We start from the raw sequence: 18,565 nt of genomic DNA on the forward strand, positions 1-18,565 counted from the left end.
CATGATTGTGAGATCATGACCTGAGCTGATATCAGGAGTTGGTTGCTTAACTGACTGAGTCACCCAAGCGCCATAAGATATTGTCATAATAAATTAACATGAACTACCATTTATGATTGCTTCCCCCAAGAAAATGCTTAAAATGTTAGAGGTTGCGAGAGGAAGTGAGGAGAATAAATGTTGCCCCTCACTCTGCTGTCCTGTGGAAGTTTAGTTTAGGAAGTGAACAGAGCTGTGGACAAAGCTATTTTGTCCTTGAGTCTTTGTAGAACTATAGAAAACTAGACCTATTTTGGGGGGGAGGAGGAGAGGGTAGCAACATTATACCCAAATGAATTTTTTGGTCATAGAATATTAGAAAAATGTTTTTCATGATTTATATTTCTTTTGAATAAAATTACCTTCTTTGTTTCTTTTCAATCATGTGATTCATCTTTAAACTTTTATATGCCTATAGTACCTGATTATAGATTTTTCTAGGGTTTTTTTGGCTCTGTTATTAGAAAACATCACAAATAAAATAATGTAATTACGTAAAAAGAACTATTTCATAGAAGTAATATAAGATTATGATTAAAAAAAAAGAACCCACAAATAAAAATATAATAATGTGACATCCACTCATTTTACCACTTAGTTATACTTTTAGGGTGACAACATTTGGGTCTGTATGTTTGCACATGGTTTTATGTACATATGTGATATTTTTATTTTATAAAACTGGAAGAATATTATTTATAATGCTTGATAACCTAGTTCTATGAATGGGCATATTTCCACATCTATAAACATTTCTACAATATAAATTTTAATGACTGCTAATTTACTCAGCTAATTGTGGGACATTCAGATTGTTTTCTGTTTTCACCATTATAAACCAATGTTATGACAGACTAAGTTATAATTACTAATTATCGGTGTTAAATTTTTACACACTTCCTTAGAGTTTGAGTCCAGTCAAATCTTGAGAATACTCCTTATTAATGGATAAATTTTTATCTTCTCTGTAAGGTTTGCTAATGTATGTCCTCATTGTCAGTTATGTAAGCTGATTGACTTTTTCATCTCCCTGATTCTCACTGGGCTGTGTTGATCATATCATTGCAGGCACTTACATTACCTTCTTTTTCCTGTTGCCCCCAGAACACAGATGCTGCCCTACTACCTTGCATCAGTTATCCTGCATTTGCCCTGGATGATGAAGCTTTGTTTAGCCAGACACTTGATAAAGTAGTTAGAAAATTAAAAGGAAAATATGGATTTAAGCGTTTCTTGAGAGATGGTTATAGAACATCATTGGAAGATCCCAACCGACGCTACTACAAACCAGCTGAAATTAAGGTATCAAAAAATATTTCATACCATAACAGAGTGGTCAAAAGCACTGATTCAGGAAACAGGCTTCTTAGGTTTGAATTCTGGCTCTGCCACTTACTAGCTATCTTGCCTTGGGCAAGTTAATCAACCTCTGTGTGTTTAATACTTTTCATTGGTAAAATAATCATACTATTATTGAAGTTCTTATGAGGATTAAATGAGTTAACATATATCTAAAAGTGCTTCAAATGGTTCTTGACACAGAGTAAGCACTCAGTAAGTGTTAGCCTTATTAGTAGTAAGGCCCATTTGCTAATATTGAGCCATGTTAATTCACTGGATGAATAATTTTTCTAACTGCACTTTCAGTGCTTTGCCTGCCTGCTCCATATTGTTTGCCTTATATAATAGGAAATATCTATTTGTGATTGAGCTTTCAGTCTTTTAAACAAATGCTCTTTTTTTTCTGTTTCACTTAGACATTTCCCTTTGAAATATAGTCTTCTTAATATTTAGTTTTAAAGCAGTTATTTCAAGTGCATATACATACCACTTTATCTAGGTTTACTGTAGCTATTTTTAAGCTGTCCAGAAAATTATAACAGCCCAAAGAAAGGGTAAGCATCCATCCACATTGCTAAAGACTTCCCTTTAGTGGTATATGTACTGCCGAAGGGAGCATTCCCTTTGGTGGTATACACTGAAAACTATTTTTGTAAGCATGGTCCTAACTTTGAAGATAGGTAAGTAAGATCCCATGGATCTGTATATAGAAAATGTCTTGGCAACATTGTACCTTGTAATTTGTTAGGCAATTAAGTGCCACTCTTTAATATTTAATACATAGTTTTGCCGGACAACTAGACAAGCTATTTATCGTTTTACTTAATTTTACAATTATCATCTAGAAGCAGTAGGAGCCATTTTATTGTGTACATATTTGAAACTTTATAGCAGTCTACTAGGTTGGGTCACAAGATCCATTTATCTCTTAAGCACTTTCAGATATCTCTTCTCTATTTAATAACATTTCTGAGCTGATTTACAGCACTTACATTTGAATTGGACTTGCTGTAACTACTACCCTGAATATTGTCAAATTTGGGTCAGTCGAGCAGAGTTTCCTTATTTCTGTACCTGCTGCTGAGCACCACCACGGAAAGCCACAGCACCATGGACAGATGCCACCCCAGATTCAGAACACCCATCTTGGTTCAGTCCTCATCATTGATTTCACTCCTTGTCAGTACTGCTGTGTGACTCTGCTAGGAACTCCCCTTACAAGCTTCTCCAGCTTTTTTTTTTTCTATTTGTGTTCAAGTTCTCAGACTTTACTTCTTACTCCATAGCCTTTCATTTCTTTTTTTCTCTGTTTTTTCATTTTTAAAATATTTTTTTTTTAAATTTGTTTATTTTTGAGAGAGAGAGAGAGAGAGAGAGAATGCGAGCGGGGGAAGGGCAGAGAGAGGGAGACACAGAATCCAAAACAGACTCTAGGCTCTGAGCTGTCAGCACAGAGCCTGATGCAAGGCTCAAACTCACCCACCGCAAGATCATGACCTGAGCCAAAGTCAGGCGCTTAACCGACTGAGCCACCTTTTTTTTTAATGCCTATTTATTTTTGAGACACACACACACACACACACACACACACACACACACCGCAATGGGGGAGGGGCAGAGAGAGTGGGAGACACAGAATCCAAAGCAGGCTCCAGGCTCTACGGGGTCAGCACAGAGCCCTACATGGGGCTCAAACCAACCAGCAGCGAGATCATGACCTTTGCCAAAGTCAGACGCTCAACTGACTACCACCCAGGCACTCCATAGCCTTTCATTTCTGTTTGACATCCTCCATTCCATCTGTCCTTCATCCATACGTACCTTCATCTCTCTTGTCTCACAGAAGGTGCTGTCTGTTCTTTATCCTAAGGCTAACCCTCCACATGTGCACCTTAACCTGTTCTCTTTTACTTCCTTGGGTCTCTTACTCTATCATTTGTTTTCTTCTCTGGTAGAAGAATGTCTGTCTCTATCTTTTTCTTTTTATCCTCCTCATCTTCCTCACTTTCCCTTTCCTTCGTCTTGCTTTCCCCCCAACTCCAATCAGCTTCTTTTCCTCAGCATAAACACAGTGATGTTCATAATTAGAAGAAAAAAAACCCAAAAAACCTTACTCCTGTCTGCCTCCAATCCTCTCTCTTTGTAGCCACACTTTTGAAATGCATAGTCTATTCTTGGTGTGTCTCCTTGTTTGCCTCCTACTCACTCCTTCATGTTACACTCCAGCTCTTCTTCAGCATTTACCAGTAGCTGTGTTGGTTTCAGTTAGTTTAGGTCACTGGTGGTAGTGGATGATTTTCACTGAACCTCTCCTTGGCATTTGAATGCTTTAATGGAGACCTCTTTCTTGGAACTTTCTTCATTTTCTGTGATCCTATTCTCTTCCTAATTCTCTTTTGTCATTGTCTTTCTTAGTTCCTTTTCAGATTCTTCTTCTGCCACCTCCTAAACATTGCTCTTCTCCTGAGTTCCATCCTTACTTAGTCCTATTCTCTTTTCATGCAATCATAGCTTCAGCTATCACTCTTAACTCCAGATCTCTATCCCTAACCTATACTTCTCCCTCTTAGTGCCCTACTGTGTATCCAACTGCCTCCTTCTGGATATCCTTAATTACTTTACTTGCCAGGCCCTTTCTAATCTGGCTAGCCTGGTCCCCCCACCTCTTGGGTATTAGCTTTCATGATTTCTTTCTTGTTTGTTCCAGAAATACTGACTTGCTGGTAGTCTAACAAACTTTGTCTTCTTATACGTCTGTGGTTTGTAGTATTGTTTTCTCTGCATGGAGTTCCCTTAGTTCATCTCCCCAGAGAAATCCATCAAGCATTAATTGAAGCATCTCCTTTCTTATAAACCCTTCCAACCCTAGGCAGATTCAGGTGTTTCATTTCCTGTGTTCCTGATGTAACATGTGTAGACATCTCATATGATACTACAGTTGTTTATTGACATGCCTGACTCCCCACTAGGCTGTGAGCCCTTGAGGGCAAGTTCCCTCTTTTTAGGCCTTCATAGCCCCCTTTCTAGTTGGTGCCAGGCATTACAAAGGACTTAGTAAATATTTATTGAATGAGTGATTAGTATGTGATGTATTAAATGAATGTGGTTTTGAATAATAAGAGTTCTAAGAATTCTTTTTAAAAGAACAATGAAGCTACTTATATCAGTCCAGTTTTGTTATTACTATATAAATCATCTATGTATACCCTAACTACAATTGTTCAATATATATAATTAATATATTTGTTCTAATTACCATCATTGTTATAATTGTTCTAATTAATTTTAGTGAAGTTTTTAATATTTTGTGTTCTGTTTTAGCTCTTTGATGGCATTGAATGTGAATTTCCCATATTTTTCCTTTACATGATGATTGATGGTAAGTGAGCTTTTTTCCTGAAATTTAAGATATAGAATATAAGTGGTTTAAAGAAAAGCAGATGAAATATGACCCTTTCAGCTAGCAAAATAGACTATACCTCAGTGATGTTAACTGCTCTGTATTTTTATATGCTATTCTTCTGCTTTCTGAGTGAATATTAAATCATTTAAAGAATTAAAAAATATACTTTGGAGTTATTAAGAAATGATACAAATATATTTTCCTATTTGCAAAGAAAAATTTTTTATGAATAGTAATAATGAATGAATATTATAATCTGTGACATTGTGAATATCCATAACATTTATACTTAAAAATAGACAAATTTCAATTAAAATTCAATTTTCACTTCTAAATGCTAACATGACCTACTAAAATCAATTTCCTGGAATACTGTCATACATATTTGCATTACCTTTTTTCAATTTTATTTTTATCATTTACATACAAAATTACCAAAATAATCATAACTAGACTTTTTTTTAAGGTAAAATTTCTGTGGTGCTTATCCTCAGATGCTATTGGATTAATATTTTACATTTTAGGAGTTTTTAGAGGCAATCCCAAACAAGTAAAGGAATATCAGGATCTTTTGACTCCAGTACTTCATCAGACCACAGAAGGTATAGTTGGATTGTTTTTTAAGAAATTCTTCCTGCTGATATTTCCTTAATGTTCCTTTGTAATGCATTAAATGATGCCATTTTAAATAAAGCTATTTATATTAAAGTGAAAAAACGAATGGAGCCTTGAATGAATTATAAAGAATAATCTATTCATTGGTTAATGTAAGTTTATCTTTATAAAAGGAGTTCATTGGGCAAGACAAGGACGGGGAGTAAATTTAGGTGGTTATGGCCATAATCGTTGCAAAATAGTTTGCCAGATGGGCAGTGGTTCTTATTCTGATTACCTACTATGAAAACTCCTTCACTCTGTGTAGTGTGACAATAATATAGAGTGACCGATTTTTTGTCCAGATCATCAGAAATGCTGTGTTCAGGTAAATGCAGCCCCTTCCAGAGGGCTACCTTAAGAGGCTCTGCCCTAGCCTAAAGGTACTACCATTTCCAAAAACATTCAGCCTCCTCTTTGGAGTTGTTTCTTTGATCTTTAGCATGTTATTTTAAATGTCTGCCTTGTGCTAATGCCTCATCCTTTGAGGATAGATTTACTATTTTAGAAATGGCTTAAAGACTCTTAGGAGTCTTTAGTTGGTTTTAGTTAAATACCAGTAGGGCCCATAGTCAGTATGACTAAAAAACTAATTCTCAAAGAATTCCAAAGAAGAAGCTCCAAATACTTCGGGGTTTGGAAGTATTAATAAAATAAGAATATGTACTAAATAAATAAATAAATAAATAAATAATATATATGTGAACAACTTTGAAAACATATTTATCTGAAAATTAAAAAAATTATGTGTGGGTAAAAAGTGGGTGGTCTTATGGACATGGTGTACAAACTTGCAATTATAGCATTGGGCCCGTTCTTACCTCACACGAAGTTTGTGATATTCTTTACGGTTTTCCACAAGTACCTTAGAACAAAACCTTCACAGTATGTGCTCACCCTTGAAAATTCTTGTAATGTTAAAACAGTGAAATATTTGTGGATAAACATTGAATTCCAAATAAATATTAAATTTTAAAACCAGTTACTGGGGCGCCTGGGTGGCTCAGTCGGTTAAGCGTCCGACTTCGGCTCAGGTCATGATCTCTCAGTCCGTGAGTTCGAGCCCCGCATCGGGCTCTGTGCTGACAGCTCAGAGCCTGGAGCCTGTTTCAGATTCTGTGTCTCCCTCTCTCTCTCTCACCCTCCCCTGTTCATGCTCTGTCTCTCTCTGTCTCAAAAATAAATAAAACATTAAAAAATTAAAAATAAATAAATAAATAAATAAATAAATAAATAAAAATAAAACCAGTTACTTATATCTTTATGCTACAAATAGTAATTTGTCCAATGTGAGATATAATGTAATGCATGTTATAATGAATATACTATTTGAAATCCCTTGAATCAGATTGTTAGTATTCAGTGGTAGATTATTGATGCATTGAGGTGGTAGTTCAGTGTACAGCAGTTCAGTCTTTATCATGTTCAGAGAGTGATTTTCAAACTATTCTTTGTGTATCATAGACCTTTTTACTGGTTTTAGATACAAATATAACTATTGATGGATGTATGAAGGAAGAAAATTTTAGAGAAATGTGTGCAATTTTATTAGGAAAATTAAGTGTACTGTGGGCTGATAGTGCAAAGTCTTCTGTAGCATTGTATTAGAATGTTATTGTTATTTTTTTTTCCTTTTATGTCATCCACAAAGATTTTAGTCTTTGAATAATAAATTTTAGTTTCTATCAAGGAATGTTTTTAAATGGGTCGGTCAAGGAGAGAATGGATTTTTTTTTCCCCTTCAATGATATTGAATGGTAGATAATGGACTTAATGTTTAAAATGAGGATTCCTTTGCTTTAAGCAATGGCTCAGGGTTATAATTCTTCATTTGGGATTACACAGTATCTCATTTGTAATGCTTCTACAGACTAATCCTATTAAAGATAGCTTCTATGGCTCTAAATGTTTGCCTACTGTATTTTTATCAATTCATTTAAAGGTGTTAAAATTAAATGTTGTTAAAGGAGATTATGTACACATTATTGGCTAAAGCATAACATATGCTGTCAAATTAGTGTTTTAAAATCAAGGAGCTTTATCCACATTTTTCACTGGCAATTTCTGAAAGCCAAAATTACCAATTTTCTATAGCTTATCAAATCTGTTACCTCCTTTACAACCTATTTCTCTGCTTTCTAATATTGCAATTTCTTGAAGGGAAAATTTGAGGAGGACACTGATTTTTATATTTCAAATATTTATTTTAAAACTCCACAGGTTATCCTGTCATACCAAAGTACTATTATGTGCCAGCAGATTTTGTAGAATATGAGAAAAGAAACCCTGGTAGTCAAAAGCGATTTCCTAGCAACTGTGGCCGTGACGGAAAACTCTTTCTTTGGGGACAAGCCCTTTATATCATTGCAAAACTTCTGGGTAAGTGGAGAAGGTTGGGAAGATTTTTCCCTTGTAATCAAGCTATTAGAAATAAGTATGTTTCAGGGCACCTGGGTGGTTCAGTTGGTTAAGCATCCAACTCTTGATTTTGGCTCAGGTCATGATCTCATAGTTTGTGAGATCGACCTCCATATTGGGCTACATAATAGTGCCTGCTTGAGATTTTTTTCTCCCTCTCTCTCTGCCCTTCCCCCCTCAAAATAAATAAATAAACATTTATTTTTATGTTTTTTTATGTTTTTATGTTTTATTTCCCATTTGTGGGAACTTTGAGTTACTTTTATATAATGTAAAAAAAATTCTGATTTTATGCTTGGTCATAGCTTTAGTAAACCACTTGCCAAAAGGAATTGGTTATCTCAAAGTTCTCTTCCTTCTCATAAATACACATTGACAATTTACTCAGTTAGCTTAGACCATTATTCATAGTTTTTTAAGAATTATTTTCCAGCTTATCCTAAAACTTCTGCTAAATATGAGTACTCTTTGGACACATTGAGATGAAGGCTAATTTAAAGAACACACACAAAAAAGCATTATTATGCATCTTCCTGCATCATTGCTTGCTAACATTTCGAATATTATTAGCATTCCCATCAAAAAGGCTATCATGTTAGAGTCAGAATTCCTTTATGGCAAATAAATTATGAAACAGGCTGATTGTAAATAGTATATATACCTGCACTAAAAGAACTGCTTAGTGTGTGAAGTAGTGTTATTGTCTTTATTGTTCCTAGTATTATTCTATAAATGCTAAATTTGTTTGTGTTGTAAGAGTAATCATCTTTGGTTTCTTTTTTTACATTCCATTAGGGAAGAGTATTTCAGATTTCCAATTCAAACTTTACACAAATGATATATAAGGAGCAGATAGGAGCTAACCAAAGAAGAGAAAATCAAGTTAATGCTGTTTTCAATTTGCTTGTTTCCTAACTATATATTCTGGGTCTCCATATATACTTAATGCTAATTTAAGAACCTGTAGAAAAATTTACTTCTTTAAGGGGACAACTTTTTGATAAGGAGTTGATATTATTTATACAGGTCTTGCTTTTCAATTTTTTCAAAAGAAAAAATATATATACATGAAATAGATTTCTTAAAATCAAGCCAAGTTGGCAAGGTTATCTCTGGTTAGAATGTTATTTCCATCTCACTAGCATGAATACCAAGAAGCCTTCTGGTGATACTCACAGCTAAATAAAACATGTTACAGTAGAGAAGTAGTTAACCTATCTAAGATAAAGAATTTTAATATCAGAATCATAAATTTCTATATACTACAGCTTGGAAATTACAGATGAGCGTGATGAAATTTTTCAGATTCTGAGGTTGAAAACTGGAACTTGGGGTATTGGATTTGAGATCTAAACGTTTATCGTCCTGATTTTTGCTCTATATCTGGTCTGGGATTGAGTGCTAGAAAGAATGCTATTTGAGAAAAGCCTGTAGATAAAATTGAGAAGGCTGATGAATTGGGAGTGCAGAATTGACTATATTCTACATAAGCAAATTGGGCTTTTAAAAAGGAAAAGGTTGAAAGTAGTATCAATCAGTAAAAAAGCATTAGATCTTCCTTACTCTGAAATAAATGTATTCAATGTAGACAGATTTTGAGTGTAGATAGCATTTTCTTATGTTAAGACCAGTGTGAACAGAAATAGTTTAGGCCATGCCTTCTCATCTCTGTTTCATGACCAAAAGGAAGAAAAACTTCAAAGAAATAGTCAATTTCTCTTTTCCCTGCTGAGCTACTAAAAAGGCAGCAGAGAACATACAGAAGGTGTGTTGCAAACCCTGAGATCACATACTTTCTCTCCCACTGAAAAAAGGAGATGCTCCGTGTTCATTATCACTCTGACCTAGCTGTGTGTCATCTGGTTAACAAACTCACTGGTTAAGAAGAATAATATCTCAGAAGATTCAGTCATGTAGTTGCTCTTAACTATTACATCCTTGCCTCAAGAACATCAAACTTCTATGGATGTTCTTAAGACTCCAGTCACATTTACTTACAAAGTCTTATGTATTCATTAAATGAGGTTTGGTTAGATATCTGCTTGACAGCATTTTGTGGGCAGTTAATTGGAGTTACTTGAAAATAATAGAACAGTAAATCTTTGAAAATATTCTATAATATATGCCTTCCACTAATTCAGGCCAGTTTGTATCCAGTGAAATCTAATAAGAATATTTTGCTTTTGTGTGTGTGTGTGTGTGTGTGTGTGTGTGTATGAATATATATATATATATATATATATATATATATATATATATATATACATATATATATATATATGTATATATATATATATGAAGAATGAATGAATGAATATATAATGAATATATATATATGTGTGTGTGTATATAATGAATATATATACATATACATATATATATACGTATATATATATATATGTATATATATATGAAGAAAATGTTGTGATGTTAGTTGCTACTTCATCATTGATCTTTTCCATGATTTAGCTGGTATTTGTAGAGGACTACTGTATGTTAGTCACTGATATCTAGTAGCTCTATAGCAAGAATCAAATGTGACAACCTAGGAAATATTTCTGTCTCTCTGAGGGCAGCCTAATTACTCTGATATACTATTTCCTAATTACAGTGTTTGTAACTAAGGTAAGTCCACTTGCATTTGATTTCATTCATGGTATTTTTTTTTGTCCAATTGACATCAGATGTAAAAGCCACTGATTAAGTCTGGAAATCTAATGCTTTTTTAAAGTTAAAGTTAGTGATCAAGTGCCCCCTAGTGTGCATGAGGACATAAGAAAAGGAGGTCTTGATTTTCATTGGTCTCTTGACTTCAAATGCAGTTGGCTCCTTACTCAATATAGCACATGGTTTTGTTACTGATCAGTTAAAGATAAAACGAACAGATAAGAGTATACAGATATATTTCTACATTGTGGTTGCTAAGAGATTTCCCAGCTGTTACACTTCAGGAAACTTTAAGCAGTAAGACATGGATTTCTGAGCACTTTTGTTATCTTTTTCATGCTATCTGTGTGATTGCTAGTGCCCTAATGTGGGATTTCTGTGCAGCGTGCATTAAAAACATCTTCAGAGTACGTGTAATACAGTATTACTTTAATAGCTTCACCCAAGGAAATTTTCTTCCTGTAGCTTATTGTATAAATCTCTAGTTTTCTTAAAACTAAAATTTTTAGTTTAATTGCTACTAGAGCTAGAAAACTTGTATAAAAATTTATGATCCCACCCTTAAATATATTAGTAAAATTGAATGTAAAAGCAGTGATGCCTAGAGTCTGAGAAGACTACATATATACTGTCAGACTGTTTCCCAGAAATACTAATAATACTTGCCTTAAAATGTGTCTGATTCTGTTCTCTGCCCTTTACAAGTATTATCCTGACTATTATTACAAGTATTATTCCTAGCTTCTCTATGAGATGGATACTGTATGTCATAACTGAGGTTTAGAAGAGTTTAGCAACTCACCCAAGGTCACATAGCCCACAACTGGGACTTTACTGATTTACTTGCAGGATGATTGTGTCACCTGTAACCTTTATGGCACCAAATATGATCATTAAAAATAAAAACCTTGCTAACTTAATAAGATATTAATTTGTATACTGTTTTCATTTACATGCTTATTGTTAAAGACATATTTCTTAGTCATTTCTTGTCCTCTGTGAATTGTCCAGTTTGCTTTGCCCATTTAACCTTAATTTTATGGTCTTCACAGTCTGCATGAATGTTTTACGTATTAGGTATACTAATCCTCTCTGGTATTTTCCTGGGTTGTTTGCCAATTAACTTTGCACTGTTTCTTGATGAACGAAATTTGAAATCTTTATATAATTAGATCTATCATTGTTTTTCAATTTAATTCTGACCATGGAATTTAACATTTGATTTTAGGAAGTCTATCCCTGTTAGTTAATTGAGTTAAAAACATTGGTAATTTTGGACTTTTTTTGGTATAACATATGAGGTTGAGGATCTACATTTTCTTTTTCTCTCTAGCTTATTTGTTAATACATGTGTTACTAATATGTGTCACTGCAGCTGAGAATCAGTCTTTGAAGCACATAATTTTACCCCATAAATTATCTGCTGAGCCTATTTTAGTGTGTCCTATGTAATTTTTGTGTCATGATAAAAAAAATTACTTGCTCTGTTAAATTTCCTTTGAATTGTCATTTTATTAAAGAAACAAAAATTCTTCTTGATATTCTCTTTTTGCCCTTAATAAAGATTGTTTGAAGTAAACCCAAGGTGTATTTCATAAAATTTCTGCGCATAAAAAATACAAATATTAATGAAGCTAATCTGTCTTATAAAGATTTAAAGATGGCTGTCCCTATTTATAGAAATGCTTGGTTATCTGTGAGGTTTCGTACTGTAATGAAATGTAGAAAGCCATTGCTCTTTTATCCTTGTTCTCTTATTTTCATTTTAAATATTCTGTAGTTGGTCAGGCACAAGTGCTTTCAGGCTTGTCCTTTTTCACCAAAAAGCCAGTGCCATAGAATCAGCACAGCGAGGAACTCTTGTTTTGCCTCCTGAATGATAAAAAGCAATGCAGTAAAAAAAATACGTCTATTCACCTGAACTTTGTAAGGAGTTAGTCACTTTTACCATTATGGAAATTAAAACAATGATTACAGCAATTATGTTTCTGAATTTGTTAATCCACCAATTTATTATTTTGTTTAATAAGTCTCTTAAGTGCCTACTATATGGAAGGTGCTGTGCTGGAAAGTGGGGTATATCCATGAATAAGAAGCAAACAACCTGTGGGGTTATAGATGAGCACATAGTGTAAATTGGAACATTAAGCTAGATACACGGGTACAGTACAAATAGAGAAATGAGAAAGGAATGCCAAGAAATAAGCTTTTTTAAGAGATGTTGTTAACTATTTGATTCATATCAATTTTAATAGATTAGCGTTTATGCTTTCCAAGGATATAATATTTCTTCATTTTTCTGTCATCATTTATAAATAACAAAATAATAAAGATAGAATTTCATTTTTGTAGAAACAGTGAAACATTAATTATGTAAAATGCTTGTTGTTAGTGGAGATTTTTTCACATCTCAATGATCAGACAAATGAAATAGGGAAATAATTTGGTGTTATTTAGAATATCACTGTACTAATCAACCCTGCATCATGAGCTCCACTGATATTAATAAATAGAAATTATATGTCGATATTTGCCATAATTAAGCCTATATTGGTTTGTTTTAAATTTTGCACAAGTATATTTTTTTTTTCAGAGAGAGAGGAATGTTCTGTGATATGCTCCCTGATTTGAATAGGAAAAATATAACATATCAAGATCTAAATTATTTGTTTAATGTTTTTTCCTCCTGGTATCTTCTCCATCTGTGTTGTATACAGTGTCAGTGTTCTTACAGGGCAGGATTAGTATGGGCTAAGAACGTAGACCCCAGAGAGAGACAGCCTGTGTTTGAATCTAAGCTCTGTCACTTACCTGCCATGTGCAAGTTGCTTAGCTGCTCAACGCCTCCATTTTGTCATCTGTAAAATGATAAGGATGTTGTGATGGTTAATGACTAATTGATTAATTAATTAATCCAACAAGGCCAGGAACATAGGAAGCACTGTGTAAACGTTGCTGTGGTTGCTGTTGCAGAGGCGGCAGTGGCTGTGGTGGCTTCTGTGGCTGCTGCAATTGCTGTTCCTCCTTCTTTTTCTTGTCATGCTATTAGTAATATCACTTTTAATATTATTAAAAGCATCTTTCAGGAGTTACTAAAAACACCTTTGGTGATAACATTGAATATGTGCCCTAAAGTTACCCTAGAATAGAAAAACCTGTATAATGAGAAACATTACCACAGCTGCAAAGAAATTTACAAGCATTTTTGTGGTTGACTCTCTGCTCTGTTTTTCAGAATTATTCACTGACTAAAAGAAGTATCTAAAAAGCTATGGAAAATGAGGTGTATTTTTTGAATTAAATATTAAACATGGGTGAATTTAAACAAAACTCAACATGGTGTCATTTTTATGTAGTCAGTATAGAACTGAAGATCGAATATGAAGTAGCACATTTTCATAACTTGAGTGCAGCAAAAATAAAATGTTCTGATTCACTTTGGGAGAAGTTAAATTCTTTTTTTTTATGTTATTATTCAATTAACTTTTACATGTCTGAGTGTAACTAAGATAACCTTACAGATTTGCAATTGCTGGGACAGAGTATGCCTGCTATAAATTTGCATAGATACTGTCAACTTATACTTCAATGAGGTTAGGCAGAATTTCATTTCAAGGTTTTGTTCCCACCACCCCTTCTCAGCATAGTCCTTTTCACATCCATGGAGAATCCCTGCTACACTGAGCCTCTGGTGCTGAATCTGAGGTGCATTACAACAGAAGATAGCAGAGAACCACTGACTCAGAGTACCTTCTCCACACCCTCCCCTTCCAAACTCTCTAAATTGCCTTCCTTATTATGTCCTTGGACTTTATCAAAAGTTGCCACAAGGAACTACCACATGAAAAGGGCTTCCGTGTTTACAGAACAATAGCAGTAGTAGACATTGTTTTCATGCTGGTTAGTGCCCTTTGAAAAATGCCCTGTCTCAGAAATGTTAGAATTTAGTATCAGGAAGCACTTTGTCTCCCCTTCGTGAACTGGTTTCCTTTCTTGAGAGAATGCGAATACATTCTTTTTAGAACAGCTTTATTTAGGTATAATTTACATACTATATCTTAACCTATTCAAGGTTTACAATTCAGTGGTTTTTTGATACATTCAGAGTTGTACAACTATCACCACAATCAATTTTGGAATATTTACATCACCCCTCAAAAAATGTCTTACCCACTCTCCACTTAACCCTAATCATTTCACCGTTTCCCCCAACACCGGACACTCACTAATGTACATTTTATCCTTGTGTATTTGCCTATTCTGGACATTTCATATACCTTGAATCGTATAATGTGTTGTTTTCAAGGTTCATTCATGTATCAACAGCTTAATTCTTTTTTCTGACCAAATAATCTTCCACTGTATGTATATACCACATTTGATTTATCTGTTCATCCGGTGGTGGACATTTGGATTATTTCCACTTTTTTTTTTTTTTTTTTTTTTTGCTTTTATAATCATGCTGCTGTGAACTTTCATGTACAAGTTATTGTTTGACATGTTTTTCTTTCTCTTAGGTATATACCTAGGGGTAGAATTGCTGAGTCATATGGTAACTCTGTGTTTAACATTTTGAGCAATTTCAGACTGATTTCCAAAGTAACTGTCCCAATATGCATTCCATTCAGCAATGTGTGAGGGTTCCAATTTCCCTACATCCTTTCCAACCCTTGTTCTTGTTTCTTTTCTTGACAATAGCCATCCTAATGGGTATGAAGTGGTATCTCATTGTGATTTTGATAAGCATTTCCCAAATGACTAATGTTGAGCATCTTTTTACGTGCTTACTGGTAATTTATATACCTTTGGAGAAATGTCTATTCAGATACTGTGGCCATTTTTAAATTGTGTTGTCTTTTTATTATTGAATCATAAGAGTTTTTTTAATATATATATTCAAGACAGAAATCCCTTACAAGATACGCAGTTTGTAAATATTTTCTCCCATTCTGTGAGTTGTCATTTCACTTTTTTTGATGGTGTCTTTCGAGGTCCAAAAGGTTATAATTTGACAAAATTGAGTTTATCTCATTTTTTCTTTAGTCACTTACGTTTTGATTTTTAGTTTTGCCTAATCCAAAGTCACAAAAGTTTACTCTATTATTTTCTTCTAACAGTTTTATAATTTTAGTCTTATATTTAACTTTTGATCTATTTTGAGTTTTATAGATGATTTGATGAAGGAGTCCAACTTTATTCTTTTGTCTATAAATATCGAGTTGTCCCAGCACTATTTGTGAAAAAAACCTATTCTTTTCCCCCACTGAATTGTTTTGGCATGCTGTCAAAACTCAGTGGAACATAAATGTAAGGATTTATTTCTACACTTTCACTTCTACTCCATTAATCTATCTTTATACTAGTACCACATTATCCTTTTTGTAAAATTTAAAAAAATGTTTATTTGTTTATGGGGCATCTAGATGACTCAGTCAGTTAAACGTATGACTCCTGATTTCAGCTCAGGTCATGAGCCCAGGGTTGTGAGATTGAACCCCACGTTGGGCTATGTACTGAGTGTGGAACCTGCTTAAGATTCTCCCTCTCTCTCTCTTCCTCCCTCCCTCCCTCTCTCTCTCTCTCTCTCTCTCTCTCCCTCGCTCCCTCGGTCCCTTGCTCCCTCCCTTTGCCCCTCTCCCCCACTCATGCTCTCTCTCTCTCAAATCAAAATAATAATAATTTAAATGTTTATTTATTTATATTGAAAGAGAGAGAATCCCAAGTAGGCACTGTGCTGTCAATGCAGAGCCCAACACAGTCTCACCAGCCACAAGATCATGACCCGAGCTAAAATCAAGAGTCAGGTCACTGAGCCAACTGAGCCACCTAGGTGCCCCTAGTAGCACATTATCTTAGTTACTTTAGATTCTTCCTTTCAATCTGGATGACTATTATTATTTTTTTCTTGCCTGTCTTGACTTTTCTGGCTGTAACCTCCAATACACTGTTGAATAAAAGTGACAGGAGTTGACATCATTGTCTTATTCCTGATCTTAGGGGCAAAGCATTCAGTCTTACCTTTGAATATGATGTTAGCTATAGATTCCCTTTATCAGGTCAAGGAAGTTTCATTCTATCCTAGTTTGTTGAATGCTTTTTATCATGAAAGAATGTTGCATTTTGTCAAATGTATTTTCTGTGTCTACTGAGATGATTTTGTAGGGTTTTTTGTTTTTTTTTTTTTTTTTTGTCCTTTATTCTGTTGATATTGTATTACTACAATAATTGATTTGGGGAAGTTAAGTTATCCTTGCACTTGTGGGATAAATCCCACTTCGTCATTGTGTGTAATCTTTTTTATATGTTAATGGATTTAGTTTGCTACTATTTTTTTTGTTGTTGAAGATTTTTCTATCTATATTCAGAAGAGATTTGGATTTGTAATTTTCTTGTGGTGAATATAATTTTTTTATTAGGGTAATACTGGCCTCTTAGAATGAGTTGGGAAGTATTTCCCCTACTATTTTGGAAACGTTTGTGATAGATTGGTTTTACTTCTTCTTTAACTGTTTGGTAGAATTCACCAATGAAGCCATCAGGTCCTGGGCTTTTGCTTCTCACCACCCCACCCCCACCCCCTTCCCCCCCCCCCCGCCCCCTGCCCCAGAAGGTTTCAGTTACTTGTAAATCTGTTCATATTTCCTATTCTTTTTTGAGTTAGTCTTTTTGTAATGTGTATATTTCTAGGAATTTGTTCATATCCATCAGGGTTATCTAAATTATTGGCATACATTTGTTCATAGTATTCTCTTGTAATCCTTAAGGATATTCTTAATTTCCATTCCTGATTTAGTAATTTGAGTCTTTTTTCTTTTTTTCTTTGTCAGTCTAGCTAAAGGTTTGTCAGCTTTTGAGTTTTTCAGGAATCTACTTTTAGTTTTATTTATTATTCTCTTTTGTTTTTCTACATTCTATTTCATTAATTTCCACTCTAATCTTTATTATTTCCTTCCTTCTGCTTGCTTTTGATTTAGTTTTCTCAGTTTTATCCACTGTCTGAAGATGGAAAGATAGGTTGTGGATTTGAAATTTTTCTCCCTTGTTTAATATGGGCATTTACAGCTCCAGATTTTCTTCCTAGCATTGCTTTAGTTACATCCATAAATTTTGGTATATTTTGTCTTCATTTTCAATCATCTTATCAGAACATGTATTAGAAGTATCTTCTTATTTCCCATTTGTTTTCTTCTTTGACACATTAGTTATGGTGTGTTATTTAGTTTCCACATATTTGTGAATTTCTAAAACTTCTCCTGTTTATTGAATTCTAATTTCATTCTTTTGTGGTCAAAATCATACTTTATAGAATTTTAATTCTTTAAATTTATTGAGGATTGTTCTATATGGCCTCATATATGGAAGATGTTCTATGTGCATCGAGGAGTATATACATTCTGGTCTTGTTGGATGAAGTGTCTATTAGGTCATTAGGTCTAGTTGGTTTATAAAGTGTGTAGATGCATTTTTGATAATGTCATTTCTCTTCTCTTTTTTTCAGCTGATAAATTAATCAGTCCTAAAGACATTGATCCTGTCCAGCGCTATATCCCACTACAGAATCAACGCAACGTGAGCATGAGGTTTTCCAATCAAGTAAAGATATTTTTTTCCTTAATTTAGACTCATCTAAAGACATTTAAAAGTTAATTTTAAAAGAAATTTTATTCTGAATGGGTTTTATTGCTTTTTTTGAAGGCAAGGCTTTTCTCTTTTCTGGTTATTTAAGATTTACTTGTGGCAAAGGATTATTTGTTAATGAATAAATACGAGTCAAATGTGTCCAACAAGATGTCTTCCAGGCAAACACTTTCATCTTCACAGTGGTTGAGTTTAAGGTGATAAATGTCTTTGGGAGGATGCACTATGTATGGGTAGGCAAGGGGACAGATGCGATGGCATTATTATTGAAGGAAGTGGGGTCCCATGAAAGGCCCTGTGCTTAATGTCTTCTCCATTGCTGTGTCTCTATGACAGCACTGAGTAACTGACAGAGTTGTTCTTAGTACTTGGTGACATGTTGGGTGAAGGAATAATTTAAATTTT

At 34.0% G+C, this 18,565-nt stretch overlaps 1 protein-coding gene across 6 annotated transcripts in view; it reads left to right on the forward strand.

The window, feature by feature from the left end:
- PHKB (phosphorylase kinase regulatory subunit beta) overlaps positions 1-18,565 on the forward strand; it is a 265,144-nt gene that overhangs the window by 160,171 nt on the left and 86,408 nt on the right. For all 6 annotated transcript variants that reach the window (XM_060651934.3, XM_060651933.3, XM_060651937.3 and 3 more), the window contains 5 exons: positions 1,144-1,341; positions 4,702-4,759; positions 5,308-5,385; positions 7,658-7,816; positions 18,021-18,115. In XM_060651934.3, the coding sequence (XP_060507917.1) occupies positions 1,144-1,341; positions 4,702-4,759; positions 5,308-5,385; positions 7,658-7,816; positions 18,021-18,115 (588 nt within the window). The remainder of the gene's footprint in view (positions 1-1,143; positions 1,342-4,701; positions 4,760-5,307; positions 5,386-7,657; positions 7,817-18,020; positions 18,116-18,565) is intronic.

This window comes from Panthera onca, chromosome E2 (assembly GCF_046562875.1).
Source record: "Panthera onca isolate mPanOnc1 chromosome E2, mPanOnc1 haplotype 2, whole genome shotgun sequence".
Classification (NCBI taxonomy): Eukaryota; Metazoa; Chordata; class Mammalia; order Carnivora; family Felidae; genus Panthera; species Panthera onca.